Source organism: Pyxicephalus adspersus, chromosome 1 (assembly GCF_032062135.1).
Source record: "Pyxicephalus adspersus chromosome 1, UCB_Pads_2.0, whole genome shotgun sequence".
NCBI classification, from domain to species: domain Eukaryota; kingdom Metazoa; phylum Chordata; class Amphibia; order Anura; family Pyxicephalidae; genus Pyxicephalus; species Pyxicephalus adspersus.
In genome coordinates, this window is record NC_092858.1 from 38,394,602 (window position 1) to 38,413,863 (window position 19,262).

The 19,262-nt window shown below is 36.3% G+C and overlaps 1 protein-coding gene across 2 annotated transcripts in view; it reads left to right on the plus strand.

The window, feature by feature from the left end:
• Positions 1 to 14,676, plus strand: part of SLC11A2 (solute carrier family 11 member 2) — a 29,572-nt gene extending 14,896 nt beyond the window's left edge. For both annotated transcript variants that reach the window (XM_072407098.1, XM_072407101.1), the window contains exons 5-16: positions 865 to 984; positions 1,447 to 1,553; positions 2,006 to 2,076; positions 2,933 to 3,000; positions 3,339 to 3,494; positions 3,963 to 4,121; positions 4,875 to 4,967; positions 5,312 to 5,431; positions 6,429 to 6,578; positions 7,879 to 7,952; positions 9,028 to 9,181; positions 11,284 to 14,676. In XM_072407098.1, coding sequence (XP_072263199.1) covers positions 865 to 984; positions 1,447 to 1,553; positions 2,006 to 2,076; positions 2,933 to 3,000; positions 3,339 to 3,494; positions 3,963 to 4,121; positions 4,875 to 4,967; positions 5,312 to 5,431; positions 6,429 to 6,578; positions 7,879 to 7,952; positions 9,028 to 9,181; positions 11,284 to 11,394 — 1,383 coding nt within the window. In that variant the 3' untranslated portion in view covers positions 11,395 to 14,676. The remainder of the gene's footprint in view (positions 1 to 864; positions 985 to 1,446; positions 1,554 to 2,005; positions 2,077 to 2,932; positions 3,001 to 3,338; positions 3,495 to 3,962; positions 4,122 to 4,874; positions 4,968 to 5,311; positions 5,432 to 6,428; positions 6,579 to 7,878; positions 7,953 to 9,027; positions 9,182 to 11,283) is intronic.
• Positions 14,677 to 19,262: the final 4,586 nt, after the last annotated feature.

Below are 19,262 nucleotides of genomic sequence, written 5' to 3' on the forward strand. Positions count from 1 at the left end.
TGCCACGACCCGGTACACTAGCTGAGAATGCAGAGTAGTGTAAGAGAGTCGATGTGCTGTCAGGTGGCAGAGCTGCTGGGAATGGAGAGAAGTGTAAGCCTTACATACATTGCTCTGCCATTCTCAGCAGCTCCCGTGTAAGCAGTGTGAAGAGAGCTGCCCACGCTTCCGCTGGTAGCACTCCTGCTGTCACTTTAGCTGTAGCTTTAGAGTAGTGTAAGGAGGGCCGCCGGCACTTATGCCTCCTTTCATTTGCGGCCCCCAACTCACATGGCCCGGGAGTTGGGGACCACTGCTTTAGACTTTCATCAGATTTCTGCCCTAAAAAGCACAATGTTTTTTACGTTTTTCTATAAAAATAGGCCTGGAGATAGATGGAACATTTTATATGTATGTTATGCACACTTAAATAGTTACTGTGCTAGAAGTTCATGCATTTTGAGATGTTTGAACCAGTCACAAAACACACACTTTTTGCATGACTGTGGATAGCTCGGAAGTGACCCCTTCCACTGCCTTTCAAATACACATACCCCTGTTTTTTGTGTCCATACTTGTTCGTATAAACACAGCAAAGCAGATTCTGCGCCATGTGATATGTTCTGTGTTAATAGTACCAAAAGTCAACTTAGGACAAAGTGAGAATTTCTTTTAATGCCAACCATTGAGGGCACCGTCTGAGACGAAACTGTTCATGACCGAAATGGCATATAAAGTATTTCCTGCCATATAACTGAATACAGTAATATATTTTTATTGTTTCTTAATCAATGGCTTATTTAGGATTTGTAAATGTGTATAGATATTTATTTTATTTACAATGCATTTAAATATTTATATAAACCACTTATGCCATTTCTACAGCTACTCTGGGTCCTTCTTACTGCTACAATTATAGGCCTTCTTCTCCAGCGTCTTGCTGCCAGGTTAGGAGTAGTCACTGGTCTTCACTTAGCAGAAGTGTGCAATCGGCAATATCCAAAGGTACGTATCAATGAAACGTTAGATCAGCCTGTCTGCCCTAATATGCCTTATTTAAATCTACATCAAATCATGAAATATTAAATCATGAAAAAATCTTTTATCATTTTTTATATTGTGGGAAATGTCCTAGCTGCATACATTTGTAAAGGCAGTATTCAGAATTTACAAAAATTAGGAATTATTTTCCATCTCTTCCTAACCAAAATTAAGAATTCCTCCAGAATGTCAGAGATCAAGCATCCCTATTGGAGGAGTTTCCCATTTTTCCAATGACGAATATAAAATGTTCTATTCTGATAATATAATGATAGTCACTAGTAACAATAGAAAGTGTAATTCTTCAGGGAAGCCTAAAAGGGCTCCTAACCCTTCCCCACACATCCAATAGTAATACAAAGGCTTAAGTTACATTTAGGTTTTTGTTTTAAAACATTTTTTGTGTTTTGCCTACTTGTTTAATAGGTTCCCCGAATTATTTTATGGCTAATGGTGGAGCTGGCTATCATTGGATCAGATATGCAGGAAGTTATTGGTTCAGCCATTGCACTCAATCTGCTGTCTGCTGGAATGTAAGTATTTCTCCTGGTTTTTGGATACTAATAATAATGGCATCAGATCAAACTAGGCAAATCATACTGGCACTTAGAGGTGTATGTTTATAACTGCACACTCCGATTTATCAGCTTTAATTTGTCATAGGGCTAATGAGGTAGCAAATGTTTTCACTTTAGTATATAAGCATTACAAGCCAACCTCAGCAATTGACAAGCATATGTGACAATCGATATCACTGTCAGGGGTTGCAACTGCTCGAGAACATCTGAGGTGATATACACTAGTTTGCCCTGACTCCTATCAATTTTGGTTTTAGTTATCAACAATATATACAAGGCAAGGGGGAATATGGTTTGGGGGGGTATGTAATTTACTTATATACTAATTTTACAATTGATTATGGTGTACTGTATAAATAACAATGCATGTAATGAAATCTGATTTTATTTTTTTTTAATGTTTCCAGAATTCCATTATGGGGGGGAGTGTTGATTACGATCATAGACACATTTTTCTTCCTTTTTCTGGATAAATATGGTAGGTATACAGATTTGTAGTTTACAATTCTGAGTTTTTCATTGTGTGCTCTGACATTCCTGATACTGTGTCTGATTTTGCAGTGCTAAAGACATGTTTAATGTGAACATGAGGAGAGCAATATGGCAGTCACAACTGCACAACTTTATTGTAGTAGTATAGGTTGACAATCAAAAATCCGGCGACCTGAGGACTGCCGGATTTTCGTAAAAAAAATTCTGGATTTTTTTTTTTTATACTTACCTCCACACACAGGCCAGCCTCCCTCTCGCAGCACCTGCAGACATCTGGCACAGTTCCAGGGAGCAGACAGCAGAGACGTCTCAGCGTGTATTTAGTTTAGCAAGCAAGACCAAACAGCTGGTTCTGCAGAACAGCGCCATCAAAACATAAGTGGCCAAACAGTGTACTACAGTCCCTGTATTGAAAATGCGATCCAAAATTATTTGCGGAAAAATGAAAGAACCGGATTATCTATGGCCGGATTTTCAATTGACAAACCTACAAGGCTTTACTGCTTTGGAAGAAGCACACCATGTTAAAGTTCCCAAAGTTTCTAGCCTCTAGCCTGCATACTCTTGCCAGGCCAGTGATCATAATCCTGTTGCTACATATTGATTCTAGAATCAAGCGTAAGACCCACAATTCTACACTTTTAATAACAGGCAGCAATGGCAGCTCACATACTTTATTCTTCACAAATTCATTTTAAAGAATCCAACATATTGTCAATGCAAATGTGTCCTTGCATTAAAAGGACAAACATTTTAAAAATGCACATAAAGTACATGTTATAGTGCTGCTTTTTTAATTCTCATATTGTGTACATTCATATAATCTTGGCTTTTATTTATAGGGCTACGGAAACTGGAAGCATTTTTTGGTTTCCTTATTACAATCATGGCAGTGACTTTTGGATATGAGGTAAGTTATATATTTATAAACTGTTCAAAATTGTAAGAACTCATTTCTGTGTTCCAGGCCTTCTATTTAAGCTGTTTGCTATTTTTCTAGTCTGCCAACTTGGATCTTCTTACAGCCAGATGTCAGCGATAATATTAGATATGTGCATGCAGAGAAAATCAGCGGATTGTATAATCAAATGATTAAGCTTAATCCAGAAGTGTATTACACTATCTCTTAGGGTTAACAACACCACATTAGTTCACATAGGACATAATTTGGTTGTCTGTTTGAAAGTGTAATACAGACCTCAAAAGTTCTAATATATTCTCTCCTCTTTTTCTTCTACTCTCTTTCAGTATATTCGAGTTCAACCTGACCAAGGCCAGCTTTTGAAGGGTATGTTTTTCCCCTACTGTGCTGGCTGTGGAAGTCGTCAACTTGAGCAGGCAGTTGGGATTGTCGGAGCTGTCATTATGCCTCATAACATGTACCTGCATTCAGCTTTGGTTAAGGTATTTCTGTAGTTTATTTTTGTGACACTGAAATATGTAGACAGTTCTCATAGATTTGCATATTGTCTTAATATTACAGCACCATTATAGCTGTATATTAATTTACAGTTGCTGAAGTTGTCGTCACTATTTGTATTGTTGTTTTATATTTAAAGTACATTTCAAAGATTATTAATTTAAAGAATAATTCTAGTTAAATTTTGAATGATCACTGGATAGTTTAATGGGATATCTTGGGGATTCCAGTGGTGAGATCCTTCATAGCTTCTAAACTATTTTTACAGCTTGAAATCATTCTTCAGTCAAGTATTTGAATACAAATATTATGATTACTGTGCTTTTGTGTGAAATCACTTTTTTAAGTATCTTGTTGAAATATTTTGGTATTTCTCAGCTATGGTAACAGTCTATGCATCTTGATTATCCAACCATTTGTCTTCTCTAAAATATATTTCTTGCTGTGTTCAGTCCAGGCAAGTGAACCGTTCTAACAAGAAGGAAGTACGAGAAGCAAATAAATACTTCTTTATTGAGTCCTCTTTAGCCCTGTTTGTGTCTTTCATCATTAATGTCTTCGTTGTGGCAGTGTTTGCTGAGGCCTTTTATTCAAAGACAAATTCAGAAGTGGTAAGTTACTACATGACTATGACATTTTTGTTCACACATGTTGTTTTGTGTTTTGTTTATTTTTTTTTTTTTCTGTAAATATTTTTAATCTTTTTAGCTGTTTACTAGACTTTATGGTGCATTTTGGGGATGGTGTACAGAAACTGGGGCATTTATGCAAAGCAACAAAAAATGTGAGGTGGAGGTTTGAAACTAGAGGGCTGTAGTTGGGCAGAATGGGTTCGCCGGATAATAAAGAAGGATGTAAAATCAGGAAATGGAATAATTACCATAATTTGCAGAGTAGCCGGTTTGTGACACAGGGTTATCATTTGTACAATCATATTTATTTGTGGGAGGTTCACCCCATATCGCCAAGTATGATAGTAACCTGGGGACTACTGTAGAATTCGGTGTTTGAACTGACCACTGTCAAATGTTATATCAACATAGATGTTAAAGCAGAGGGGCTGCATAGAGATTGCTGTCCTGAATACTTTTGCAGTTCCTCTAACCTTTGTAGCACACTCTGAACTGAACTGGGTTGGAGCACGTTGTTTGTGTCCCTGGTCTACACTTGCTCGTAACTAAATTAACTATGCCACTGGAAATGGATCTCAGCCCTGTCCGTTTAGAAACCATTTGTTTTTAACTTCTATAATATAGAGGATCCTTTGGAGGAATGTCAAGCCATCATTTTGCTTTATAATGGATGTGGCAGGTAGAGATTTGTTACTTTAAAACACAGAAAAATTCTTCCTTTTTTTTATATAGCTGAATGAGTGCGTCAACAAAACTTTTAGTGGGCAGAGTGCCAGATTGTTTCCAAACAACAACGAAACTTTAACCGTGGACATTTACAAAGGGGTAAGTTTGTTTTTTATGGTCTTTATGTACTTGTTCTGTTAAATAAGTTTTATTTTCAGATGAGATTAAAATACTTTAAAATATTTCTTAAGTACCACGTAGTGCTAAATTCTCTTACTGTGCTCCTGAAAACATGGTATGGTGACTGTAAGAGAGTTTTGGTTGGTTCGGATAGAATGCATTGCGATATTTTGGTGGGTAAATAGTTTAATATGTTAAATTGTAATATTTGAACTTTTTAAACATTTTAGTATTACTGTTAATTTGTGTTAACAATTTCATGAAAACCAAGTATGCATTTGTTTGATCACCTCCATAAATCTGTGATGTGTACTTTGTTCCAGGGAGTGGTCCTAGGATGTTATTTTGGGGCCCCAGCTCTCTACATCTGGGCTGTAGGCATCTTAGCTGCAGGTCAAAGTTCAACAATGACTGGTACCTACTCTGGCCAGTTTGTCATGGAGGTATGTCTTCTATTTTGCTTGCATTTAAAAAACTAAACAGTCTTGTTGGGTGTAATGTTGACATTTTTGTAGATTTGTTTAGATTTTACCATTGCCATTGAGACAACTGCAGTAAACACTAAAAAACATTCTTTACATGTAAAAAAAAAATCTTGCCCAAATTTCCCCCATGGGAACCTTTCATTCTTCTTAGCTATTTTATGGCCAGTGATACAGCATATTTAGTATGACTGTGTGACAGCAATGTCTTTCCCCATTGATAGATGCAAAGATATGTATCTATCCCCATTGATAGATACATAAATAGATAAATAGAGACAACAAGGGTAGCCACAAACGGTTTGTTATTTGCAGAAAATCTAAAAAAAAAATCAGGGAACAATTAATGCAATCACCACATCTAAGGACTGGTAAGCTAATGTATTACATGTATTACATTTTTGTTTTTGGGGTTTTAGGTTTACATACACATCAGAATAATTTCTGCTAATTCTATGTTTGGTGAATGGTCGTAAAATCCCACTGAAACCTAAAATTCAACAATACCAATTCTAATACCATTCAGGTCGATAGGTTATTACAAATCATGTAGTAAAGCAAAGCAGTGGACAAAATATATGTTTCATGGACTAAATGTTGAATACTGCACTACAGATGGTTTCCCCCTTAAGTCTGAGTTCCATTGGGCATATTATATTAGTCAGGTGTTATTGCATTGCAATTTCCACTTGTTTGGAAGTGTACTTGAAATTAGATTCTTTGGTGTTAGGGTCTGTAGGCTGACATACTGTTTGCTGTATTGCAGAAAATAATTTGTATTATGACAGATATATTAGGTCAGAGATGACTGAAAGGTGGATAGGTGTACCTGAAACATGCTTTGTAAATGTTACAAAAAGACTAACACATATGGCTTTGACACTTTATAAATCATTGTGTGCTTTGGCTTCTACCCTTAGTATTTACCAGTAATTTAGGTTTCTGTTCTATTTTATAGGGCTTTCTTAACCTGAAGTGGTCTCGTTTTGCTCGAGTAATCCTTACCCGATCTATTGCTATTACTCCCACTTTGCTGGTGGCTATTTTCCAGGATGTTGAGCACCTCACCGGCATGAATGATTTCCTCAATGTGCTTCAGAGCCTTCAGGTAAGTTGTGCCAGTCATATAACAATCTTATAACTGGGTTGGCCTAGAATAATTTTTGCTTGGTGTATTTTTTACAGAGCTTTTAAAAATGAATGAATTTTAGACTAACCATGAATCAATTTACAATTTTTTGTCATATATCTATACCCCAAGCAAGCTAAATACACAGGTTAAATACATGTAGGAGAGCAGTTTGAACGTCTGTCCATCCCATTCTAAGAATTACATAGCTCAGTTATGCCACATCTACTATGGAGGCCATCTCAACATTTTTTGCACAGTTTCACTTTATTTACAGATCCCTCCCCAACCACTGGACAAAGTAAGGCAGCACTCACTCTTGTGCTATCAGCATGCTCCTTGTACTGCAGCACACATAAATGGCACCCTTTGCTTTAATTTTCCTTAAAGTTCAGGTATACCTTACATCAATTCGTCCAAAACTTTAAGCTGGAACTCCAGTGCTTGGTAACACACTAGGTCAGTTTCTTCCTATTGGAGTCCTCATATGCAAGACATAAATGTGAGCATAGAAGCTACTGGGGTGTTTTACTGCAAGTTTTCTAAAGTGTTTTTTTTTTTGTGAGTTCCAACTTTCTCCACCAGTAACTTGTAGAACTCAAAATTTTCCCAGCAGTAAATTCAGTGTCCTCCTGTAGTTATAATGCATTCACAGGACAAGCAGGGTCATTTTTTCTTCTAAGCCCTTCTGCCTCTTCTCATTTCTTTAGCAGTAAGGAGAGCAGATGCAAGCAGCAACCTTTGTATGCTAACAATACTCCAAAGTATCTTTACAACATTTTTAGGACTTTTATTATTGTTGTTATTTTTAATAAACAGGATTTATATAGCGCCAACATATTACGCAGCACTATACATTAAATAGGTGTTGCAAATGATATACAGGCCGTGACACAGGAGGACTGGACCCTGCTCCGAAGAGCTTACTTCGGGACTCCCAATATATTATGCACTTGCCAATTTCCTTTGTGAGGTCTGTCCAATGGTTTGCACAGCTTTTTCTTGAATGTCCAGTTTGTTGGAAAACAAAACTTGAAGAGGGTCTTGGATGGATAGAAATTAGATTCCATTTCTAAGTTAATTGGAACTAGGCTTACTGTGTGTACTTTTCACAGAAGGCTTTCCATGAAATAACAAAAAAAAAAATATTTGATTGTGGTTGATCAGTTTATATTTATAACCCTATACTAAAACAGTTTGCAATGCTCTGTATACTCTGTACTGGTATATTAGACGTCTTCTTTAAAGCTGTGACAATAATTATTTCTTGATGTTTTAGCTTCCATTTGCTCTGATCCCAGTGCTGACATTAACCAGCCTCAAGCCTGTAATGAATGACTTTGCGAATGGGCTGTAAGTATATGAACAAAAAAACAATTTTATTTTATATGTTTTTTTGTATTTTTATTTTATATAATTACATTATAAATAAAAAAAAATTGTTATCCAGCCCTCTTCTCTGTGGCCATATCTTTCACACTCACAGTATATTTTTTAGTTTTTTTCTGACAATGAATTGTTTAATTTTTTTTAACCCTTTTTATTCATTTCTAATTAACAATTTTACATTTAAGAAGTATGGAAGTAGCTGAAAACAGCAGTATTTAAAACAAATATTAACATAGGTTGAAATATAATAAAAAGAGGATGGGGATAGAAAGAAAGGATAGTCTGGGTAGCAATGGGGAGTGCTAGCTTGGCTTCAAGGAAAATGACATGGTTATGTGTTCACTTTTAAAGACTCCATTTGTTGCTCTCCCTTTCAAAGGTAGGACAGTCAGCAGTGTGCTGGATGCTGTGTTCTGTTCTATTCGCTGTGGCTTCATCCACTGACTTCTGTGGTCACTGCATACCTCGCAACTGTCCCTCTCTCCTCCACAGTTATCCTTCTTTTTGGGTGGTATACTAAATAGTTGGGAGTTAGTTATGGTCACAGTAGTTATAGTGGTTGGCTGGTAGAGCCACTGGGTCTAACGTGTTAGATACCGGTGGCTGCCGTAGCACACCATCTTAGGACAGTTCCTATTTGTAATCTTGCAAGGCACTGCTAGCTATATTATAAACTTATTTTAAATTGTGTAAACAAATTTATTAAATAGTTTGGCACTTAATGTATATTTTTAGTGGGCTTGTTAATATACTGTTACATGCAGTTCTGTGCTCTGTCCTAGACAATGACTTGCTCTTTGCTTCTTGTCACCTTTGTTATCAAGTTGGTCATACTATAAGTAGATAGACATACCTTGCCCTTCCAGGGGAATGATGGCCTTCGTTTGGAAGGTAGTGTACCAGCCAGGTCTTGGTTGTACGCTTAGACACTTTGCTCACTTTTCACTTTCTATGAATTTCATTGTCAGGTAATAATGTTACAGAAGCTGATTGTTATGTAAAGGTAGTTATTTTAACAGTCTGTTCTTTAATATTACAGGGGCTGGAAGATAGCTGGAGGCATACTGATACTTGTTATATGCTGCATAAACATGTATTTTGTGGTTATATACGTGTCATCCCTTGGCAATCTTGGACTGTATATTGGAGCAGCCATCTTGTCTGTTGCATATCTCTGCTTCGTGGTGTATTTGGTGAGTATGTTAGTGATGTTTGCAATAGCTAATGGGGAATAGAATAAAAAAGGGGAAATCTTTTTCTGTACAGCAGCAGATAAATCAACATACAGCACTTTTATACTCTCTAACATTGGCCTTGGGGACAGTGTTCTCTGGTATGATGCATGTGTCATCAGAAAAAGTAGGTAGAATGGCATTGCTGGCCTGTGTATGAGAATACTAAGGAGGAAATGTCCTTTAAGGAGGAAGTCAGTGACAATTGCCTGAATCCAGACAAAACTTTTTTTTTAGATAAGGAGAAGGGTTTGAAAGTGATGGGAATCCACTCTAAAAGAATTCCTGAGGGAAATCCCCTGAATTAGAATACAGATGGAAAATAAAACCTGACACAAATTTTAACTGGTGAGGCCCTGATGCAAAATGGCTGCAAACAAAGATAAATTCTGGACACTCTTAAGATTTAGTGTTGTGTTCCTTTCTGCAAGACTGTTTTTGAGATATGAGCTGTGGGGATCCCCAATAGTCAGACTAATGATAAGAGAGCTGCCTAATCTGCTATGACTGAGGGCACACAATACTTAGGCCATAAACATAACATTTCCAGAATGTTCAAAAATATCCCTTTGGAAGAAGGTACCACAGCGGCATGCTTCTTTTTCATAACTGACCAGGTGTAGACCGTTACCTACAACATGTACTTGATAATAAAATGAAACCCTATATTTGTATATATTCTGTCTTCTATTTTTTAATGAATGTACGCTAGACGTTTAAATTCATTTCATTTTGCGTTTAGGAGTTAAATTACAAGTGGATATGGAAATCAGAAATGCTTCGGTAGTAGGATCAGGGTTAATGGACACCACCACTCCTCAGCTTAATGCTGGACCATGGATTTTAAATGCCAGCTCTACACAATGCAGCTTTGGAATGCTGTCACACATACACATATTAGTACATTGCAGCCCCAATAATTTTAATTGGCTACCTAACTAAGTTTAATTGGCTAACTTAAGGGAATGCAATATCCAATATTTTAGTGGGCTGCATTGCAAAAATTGGTGCATGTCCAATTCTCTCAGATTAACATTTTGAGGTTACCACACTACAAATGTTAACAGATTGCAATAGGTCAGGAAGGTGTTACTGGGGCATTAAGGTTTTGAAATGCCCTTCCCAAAAAGCCCTTCCCCTTTACTGGAGAAGAGTGGTGTAAAACATTGCTAAAGAAAGAATTAAAAAACTCCCAAGACTGTTTGGAGTCTGTGATCTCTAATGTTAATTGACAGAAAACATAAACGTTTGAAAGTTCCACATTTTGAAGATGAATTTATTTGGTTGAATTAGTCACATAAATAGTAATTACTAAGTACAGCTTTTAGAATTGCATTAGAGTCCCCTCAGAGGACATCCCTGAGAATATTAGCTTGTTGACAAGGGGTTCCCCAAACATTTGTTTTTTTACTGCATTACTAAAAGTTGTGGGGTGCAAGGTGCAGCTTCCATCCAGCAGACACAGAAACAGTTTTGTCTACACAGTATAAGTCCTGTTTTTAAGGATGTTGTATGGCTATAGGAGAAGAAGGCTCCAGAATAGTTTTAATTTTCATTCATTAGAGATTTTCTCTGTGAACTGTAAAGCTACAGAAGACTTTTAGAAATCACATTCTTATAAGAGGAGATGGTTCAGACATGTTACTTTGGACTAGATTATAGTCATTACAGCTCCTTTGATAACCAATATTTTCACTCCCACTTCAAAGGTTTAGGAAAGGGCTACACACCAAAGGGCTCTATGTGATCCTCGAGCCCCAAGTTGGCCACCAGGGTTTTAACCTGATAGCTCAAATGTCTTTGCTACGTAGCATGGGATGACAGTATTTAGTTATTTATTATGAATTAACTGTAGTTCTAGCATTTTTAGGGACATTAATGCCATTGATGGAAATTATTTCTAGTAATAAGGTTATAATAAATCTATTACTATGCATTTAAATATTTAAGTTTTCCATCAGTAAACTACTAAACAGTGTCACGCTTGGTCGTTACATTCTAGCTTTACAGCTTTTGATATATGTTGTACTTACCCCTGCATTTTCTTCCTTTCTTTCATGTAGACATGGCAATGCTTGGTTGCCTTGGGCGTGAAGTTCCTTGAATGCGGACAGACGGTAAGCATCCATCAAATAATGCTTACCGAAGATCAGACATCTTCCTCCATTAACTAAGGGATTGTATTGTATCTGGGTATGGCAAGTAGCCATCAGAGCCAGTGTGTTTCTATGGTTTACTGTGTGAACATACAAAAAGTATGTGCAGTTTTGCACAGAGGATGCTGTTAGTTGTATAAACTATGGCTGTTTTTCTACCTTTCTCTATTTTTTAATCAAATTCTGTATATCATGGTTGTTCTACTTTAGAGTTTAGTGTCTTATTTTGAGAAATCAAATCTTTGTCTGCCACAGTCACCAATCACAATCTAATTCAGTTTTCAACAGTATTGTTTTATATTATTTATGAATGAATTTCATCAACTATCCATGTGGGTTATGGATGGCATCTACAGAAATAGTTTTGTCATACAATCTAAAGGATAACTTTTTATATCTGCAACTGAAAAGTGCCCCTGTTTTCAATTTGCATGAGTATAAGTTATGCCTGCATTGACATAAGTGTTGGAAGAACTTCCTAATTATCTGATTGGGGGGTTCTATATTCACCCAGTCTGATACATTGGTAAAAACTGTGCAAGATGGGCTTAAAATTATTCAGACCATTGCATAACAACAAATATTGACATCCAGAAATAGACACACAGAACAACAAAAGCTGTTGCTAATCAGCTTGTGATGGAAAAATAATTCAAGGTACATATGATGCAAACTGACTACAAATAGTACACTACATGGCAAATTTTTTGAACACATGACCATCCAACCTTTTTAGTCGTTAGATTTTTAGATCTCCCCCAAACTATCACCACAGGGTTCAAAGCACACAATTGTGCAAAATGTCTTTTTATGCTGTAGTATATATAGTATTCTTACGGACACATAAACCAAATGGTGTCTACTCATAGGTGGGCTAATAGGTTTTATGGTCTGGTGTTTACAAACCATTGTCCATTTAAATGTTTATTAAGTAAATACTTTGTGGTAGCCACTTTTATGTAATGAGACCTTGCTAATGAACTGATCTGTTTTAAATGGGTATAGAATAACTCTCCTGAGACTTATGTCGAGTATTTGGAGTAGTGTAGCGTAGTATTAAACCATCCAGGAAATTTTGTACCTCAGTGGTTTCATTAAAGTTCTACTAACTGAAAGTTCTAATCCATAATTAATTCACAACTTCCTGCTGGAATTACTTACTAAACATACAGCCATAGTAGAAAGGACAATGTATTCCTAGAAAACTGGAGAATCTCAGTCCGGGAGCCTCAGATCCAATAAATGGCATTGTCTTTAGTACAGTGGACTCCAAACAACACTGAATTACATGGACAGTGCTTAAGGACCAGACCTGGGCATTGTTTATGAACAAATAATTCACAGATGTAGAACGTTTTTCTTAAAAGTAATCCTTTTACTGATTGTATATTATTGTTGTCCATGTATTGGTACAAGTGAACAAAGCTGACTTCAACTGTTGTTGGAACAAATACACTACCATGTTTTCATGTATTTTGTGGATCTTAAATTATATCTTGACATTTATGACTAGTGGAGGAAAAAGTGTAATGAAAGTTACACTCTCTTCTGCTGCTGCATCACTAAAGTGCACTGATAGCACCTAGTTGGGTCGTTTCTTTTTTTCCATATTCACATTTTTTACATATCCATGTACATGTTTTAGTTTAGTTCTTTCTGAGAAAGATTTATCTTGTTTAACTCTACTTCAATGTCTTCTTACATTTAAATCTGCATATTTATTCCATATTAATAAGTTGACTGTTGTACTTTGTGCTATGGTGAGCAACAAATAACTTTCAGCAATTTAACCACTTTATTATCACCAATGATTTTTTCCATTTATCGTTACCAGTTGCCTAATTGGGTAAATGTTAGGATCATTTTACTAATAGATCATCTACTAATATCCATGCTGAAGCTGTTGCAGCAAGAACATCTGCTGTTATTTTTCCACACTACCATATATAGTACATTGGGAGTAAAATCAGTTTTTGTGTGAAATTCAGACAAACACTATTTTTAGGTATATTCCTCAATAACCACAAAGAATATTAATCTGATTTGTATTCACCAAATGCATTTGTGAGCCCAGATATGTACTTTGTATGTGTAGCAGTGACATCTTCATCGTGCCGTACATAGCCTGCACAGGAAGAGGAGCCATGGGTAGCACCCAGCAAGTCTGCCTACTACAGACTGCCTGCAGAATATTACAAGGAGAGCGATGCAAGTCACTCTGTAATGGAAAAAAGATCAGCAGTGATTGGTCTCTATTACAGAAAACCCCGCACAGAGGTGCATTTGTTTCCTTCCTGGTTTACTGCACAGATCTAGAATAAGGATACCAGAATATATTGGCTCTTGTATTTATTCATTTAACTTATATTTCGGCTTAAGAAAAAGAATTATTGACTACTCTAACTATTGGACCGTTAGATTACAAGGGTTGTACCTCCTTAATCTCTGCTTGGTCATAAGAATGCAGTTATAACATGTATAACAAGTCTGCTATAAGTTCATTGTAATATTAACTCTTCATTAACCATATCGTCCTTTAAATTTTTCAACTCAGATTTCAATAGTGATCAGCGGAATGATCTGTAGGATTAGCTTCTTTTATTTGGAATACTGTCACTAAAATTGAATTTTATTTAGGTATTTGCTATATATATTTGTTATAAATAACAAAGGTATTTATAAAGTGCGGGGATTTCTAGGGCAACCTACACACATAACTTATCACTTACCTCCGTTATGGGGCTGATTTTCACTAATTTACCAAAAATATATTTCAATGAGTGGGTCACAGCTGTTTAACAAATAAAGACAGTATTACAATATGTCATTGTGCAGTTCCAAAGGACCCCTAGTCCTTGTATTCAGGCCAGTGTTGGTGGAATATTGCATATGGTAATAATCTATGCAATTTTACCTGTATCACATTCTGTCTTGTCAAACAAACTTTCATATTATATATTCATAAAGCTTGTTGTATGTCATGTCAATGTGCAATCAATTTTCTGTGATGTACCCCTTGAAACCCATTTACTGAATATTAGTAATGCCTAATATGTCAAATTCTGGAATCATGCACTTCTGCCTTAAGAAACTAATTCTGATTAGTTTAATGTGTCCTAAAATCTAGGAACTAGGATTTAAAAGTCTGCATATTGTATTCAAATAAAAGAAGCTGTTTTAAAGACACAGTAAATGCAATAAAATATCATATTGTGCATACTAAATTCAAAATTGGACCTCATGAAGATTATCTAATATGATGATGTGAGCTGGGATCTTTTAATAAAGATTTTCACAGCCCTTTCAGTTGTCATGGTGTGTTTTATTTAGTGGAGGGTGCCCAATGCTTTCTTACTGCACAGGTTCTCCACATCCTAAGCGGGTGATTAAATCTAAAACTGCTTGGTTAAAGAGAAAAGGAAGATTGTTCTCAAGCTGCTGTGACCCCTCCTAATACAAATAGATCTTCGACTTGCACACCTCCTGCATTTTACCCTAATGGGCAACTATAACTTCTAATGACAGTAAAAAAAGATTAATTCTTTAAAGTGATACTGTCGTGCTCGAAGTACAGAGGCTGCTTTTGGAACCACTTTATGAATATGCTAGATAGTTCACTATGTATAAATGAGTTTCAGAAAAGTGTCAAAAAACTCCTTGTCTAGATAATAATTTTGGGTCAGACAATCAAAGCTTCAAAAATTACTGTCAGAGTCTATTTTGAAAAGGAAATCTGTAACAAAAAACTCTATTTTTGTGGCAGATCCACTGCACTTCTATGGTTAGACTACCATCTGCCAAGGACTGCAGTAAGTACGCTTTGAGAACCTCTATAGGCATATTCGATTGGCAATGTGAGGAGCAGAATATAGTAAAATATTGGTTCTTTTTGGTTGCTATGAGTGTTAAACTTTTTAAATGGAAAGCCCATTTTGTAAAGTAGTTTCCAAGACAAAACATTGCTCAGAATAGGTATCCAATATATTCATATTCTTCTGGAAATGTTTAATTAAAAAAACTTAAATTTCAAAAGCCTGCCCACATTGTGGGCTCTTCAGCTATGCTGGGAGGTATGTCTACTTCAAAAGAAACTTTGCTCCCAGCAGCTTTAAATCTATCAATAATGACACAGTGAAAGTAAAGAGAAAAAAAAGCATTCTGAATCCTGTGAGCACCTGTGCATACACACTAAGCACATGGGACTGTCATTGCTATTTTAACTGTTTGTTGAAGAAAAAAAAAGAACCAAAATGCACGATGTTAGCTAGATTACCCTGGATAAGTAATGTATATATGGTATGGTGATGCTCAAAACAACAGATCCACTTCATTACTGATAATGTGTGTTCAGGTTCTAACAAAATTGCCTGCATCAAAAATGTAATAAGTGTCCTATTCCTAATGGAAGAGAGGTCCTACAATGTCTCCTGAAGTTTGAAGCCATAGTGCAGGATTAGGGCCTATATCTGAGGTTTTTATGAATTAGGCCGGACAAGGATAGGTATATATGTCACCAGCAACAACTGCAACACCATGAGGCTGGGAACTGCGGTTGTCATTTGTTCCTGCACTCACTCACAGGAAAGATTAGAGCACATGTAATTCTCTGTAGGAAGGGGAACTATCTAAGCCCAATCTATTTTAGCAATCTGAAAAACATTTTTCTGTGGTGCTGTTATGATGCGTTCATTAAAGACACTTTTAGGTCTCACCTTAGTATTCTATACAGGTTGTGGAAATGGAGCTTGAGACATGCAACCTTTTCCAAAGCCTTACAATAAAGTGTTTTCAGAAATCGTTTCTTTTTAACCTCTGCAAAGGCTCCGTATCTACAGCAACCAAATAGCATTTCCTGTTTCCTTTCCTTATCATAACCAGGCCTTATACCATAGTGTGTGATATTTATTGAATGCTACAACACTACGGACAGTTCATTTTAACACATTGGTCTATCGTGTGCTAGTTGTTCATTTCCATGTACTAGAATGATTTGTAGATGTAAATGTTGCTATCAATTTATCCATAGGAACAAATCGCAAACAAGATAAAAAAAACATAAACTGCAAATAAAAACTCAATTTAAAGCCATTGAATGGCACAATGGAAAATACAGCTTTTATCTAAAAAAAGGGAAGGGCTTTATCCAAAAGACTTCTGAAACTACACAAAAACATGTCCACCAACCAGTCAACTGATGGGAATCAAATGATTAGCTGTTCCCACATCTCACCAAGACCGACATTTATCTGCAGGTTTTAAACAATATAAATTTTAAATCTTACTGATGAAAAGTAATTAGACCATGGAAACTACATTGGTTTTAAGCTAATAAGCTTCTAGTAAACTAGTACAAATGTTTATTTAATAAAATAATAAAAAATACCTATTACATACACACTATATACTAAAAGGGGGGAACCTGCTTAATAAATATAGGATTCTACAAATGTAAAAATTGCTTATAATCTCATAAAGCAGTGGTCACCAAACTTTTGGATCCCACAGACCACTAAATTTACGGACTCTGGGCCGCGGCGCGGGGAGCCATGTGTCACTCAAAGGGGAAGAAACTTCCCCCAGAGTGACGTCATGATGCCAGAACACACCCACTCACCCATCGCAGGTCTGAGCCAGAGACACAACCCGCCCAGAGTCCGCGATCATTAGGAGGACAAAAGGATACTATCCCATGTATCACTGAAAAATGGTTTCTATAATGTACCATATATATATTATAATTAAATAGCATCATAAAACATACAACACATTTTACTAGCTCACATTATATATTTTCTTTCCTAATAAAATTAAAAATGCTATTTACATATAATCATGGCAGAGTATTTCCCCTCAACTTGCCAGTTTAGCTGTAAAGCTGTTATTTGACTGATCAATTCAAACCCCTGATGAAAGGGGCCCCATTAAACTACAGAAACGTGTTGGCTTTCTAACAGTTACGGTGATAAAACACATTTTATCTGGATTTGTTCTTCAGTCTATATAGTAATGAAAATATGGCCAGCTTTCCAGCCATTTCATACTACTTCCAAAACATAAAACATGTTTTGCTTTGGATATAGGTGATTTGTTATTTGTAGTATTTGTGTGTTTCTTTGTCTGGCATTTTCCTTATTCTCATTCACACCTCACAATCAGGATGGCCCAGCCTTTTTTTAACATGAGGGGAACCTCTTAAGCCCCCTAAAAATACTATATCCACTGTTCATAGTATATTGGTATGGGGGTCAGTGGGAAGAATGTCAGCCAAAAAAATCATTGGGGTAAACTTATCTGAGAGGGACAATCTGCTCAATGTTCAGGGAACCCCTATTGAGAAACCCTGTGCCAGGCTTTGAGAGCCAGAACCTAAACAGGACACAGCCTTCTTAAAAACCTACTAAAACCTAGTGTTTACTTTTGGGGTTTGTGTTGATGGACTTTTGTAACCTTTTGTAGGGAGTTTTGCATTCCAATGTTGGTCTATAGGTGTGCAAAACTTGATTGCAGCAGGTCAGAAGGAGGTCAACTGCTAAATTCTAAATAATCTTAAAATGTCATCAGTGTAAGGCCAAACCCCTTTGAGACATTCCCTTAATCTGTTTATCTGTACTTTATCTAGTGATTAATACTTTAGAATGTAAGCTCTTTTGGGCAGGGTCCTCTCCTCCTCCTGTATCATTGTTTTTTATCTGTCTGCCCTTGCAATGTACTGTGCTAGGTAACATGTTGACACTTTATATATACAGTTTATTATACCAACAATATTATTACTCATCCTACTCTTTGGAAAACAATGTTGCACCTTTAATTAGTGTTCAGGTCATCTGTTTAATATACAGTACAATGTATGCTAATGTCATTATGGGGGAAAAAAGTTGAAAGAAGAAGGTGAATCAGGAAAGGTAGTTTAAGATTCTGAATTGTAACTTTCTAAGTGAGAGTGACAGAGATAGATCTGTGTAACGCTGAATGACATTTATAGAGAATATGCCTACATGCCTGCCCATAAAAATGTGATGTTTTACTATTTTACAAGCTTCCTGTACCACTTGTGGATGTGAATGGTGTAAGTACAGCTATAGGAGCTACTTTGTGTTACACTCTGTGTTATGTGTGTATATGTATTGTGATACCTGGTCAGTGTTATGTTGGAAGAAAAATCTAATTATTATGTATGTATACTTACAAAACAATAAAGGACCATGGCTAAGGGCTGTAATTGGCAATATTTAGAATGCATTGGTGGGAGGGGCATTTGCTCTGGCATTTTTAAAAGCACTTTTTTGGGTGGTTAAAAAGCATTTTGAAGTGTTTGGGAGGACTAAGAATTCATTAAATTCTTTGGTTGCTCCGGAAGAGGTTCGAGAAAAAAAAAGTTTGCAGTGTTCTAGGCAACAATTACAGATAAACTTTATACACCTTCTACTTCATTCAAATAATATGCTGCATTCATTTAAATGGCAACAAAAAGCACCACTTAGTGGACAAATTAGGAATGACACCTGCTAATAAACCACAGCGTTAACCAAGATAACTTTACCTTTGATTTACAGAAAAAACACATTTATTTCTTTTGGGACTTGTTTCCACTGACATCAATGTTGGTGACAATATTATGTTTTGAGGTTTTGAAATTAACTTGAAAAATGAACAGCCATAGGATTTATTGTAAATTAGCTGTTGTGAAAGAAACCACAACAGATAAGAACCACTTTGATAGTGGTTACTGGTTGTTTGATAAACCAATGGATGCCAGGTGGTTGAAATCTGGTGCCAACTAGGGCCCACTACTGTAATGTAAATTGAATCCTAAGAAATCTTAATAAGGACAGGCTGTAAAGGCATTTCCCAGGCCTCCAACGACTTGTATGCTTGCAGGGAAGTAA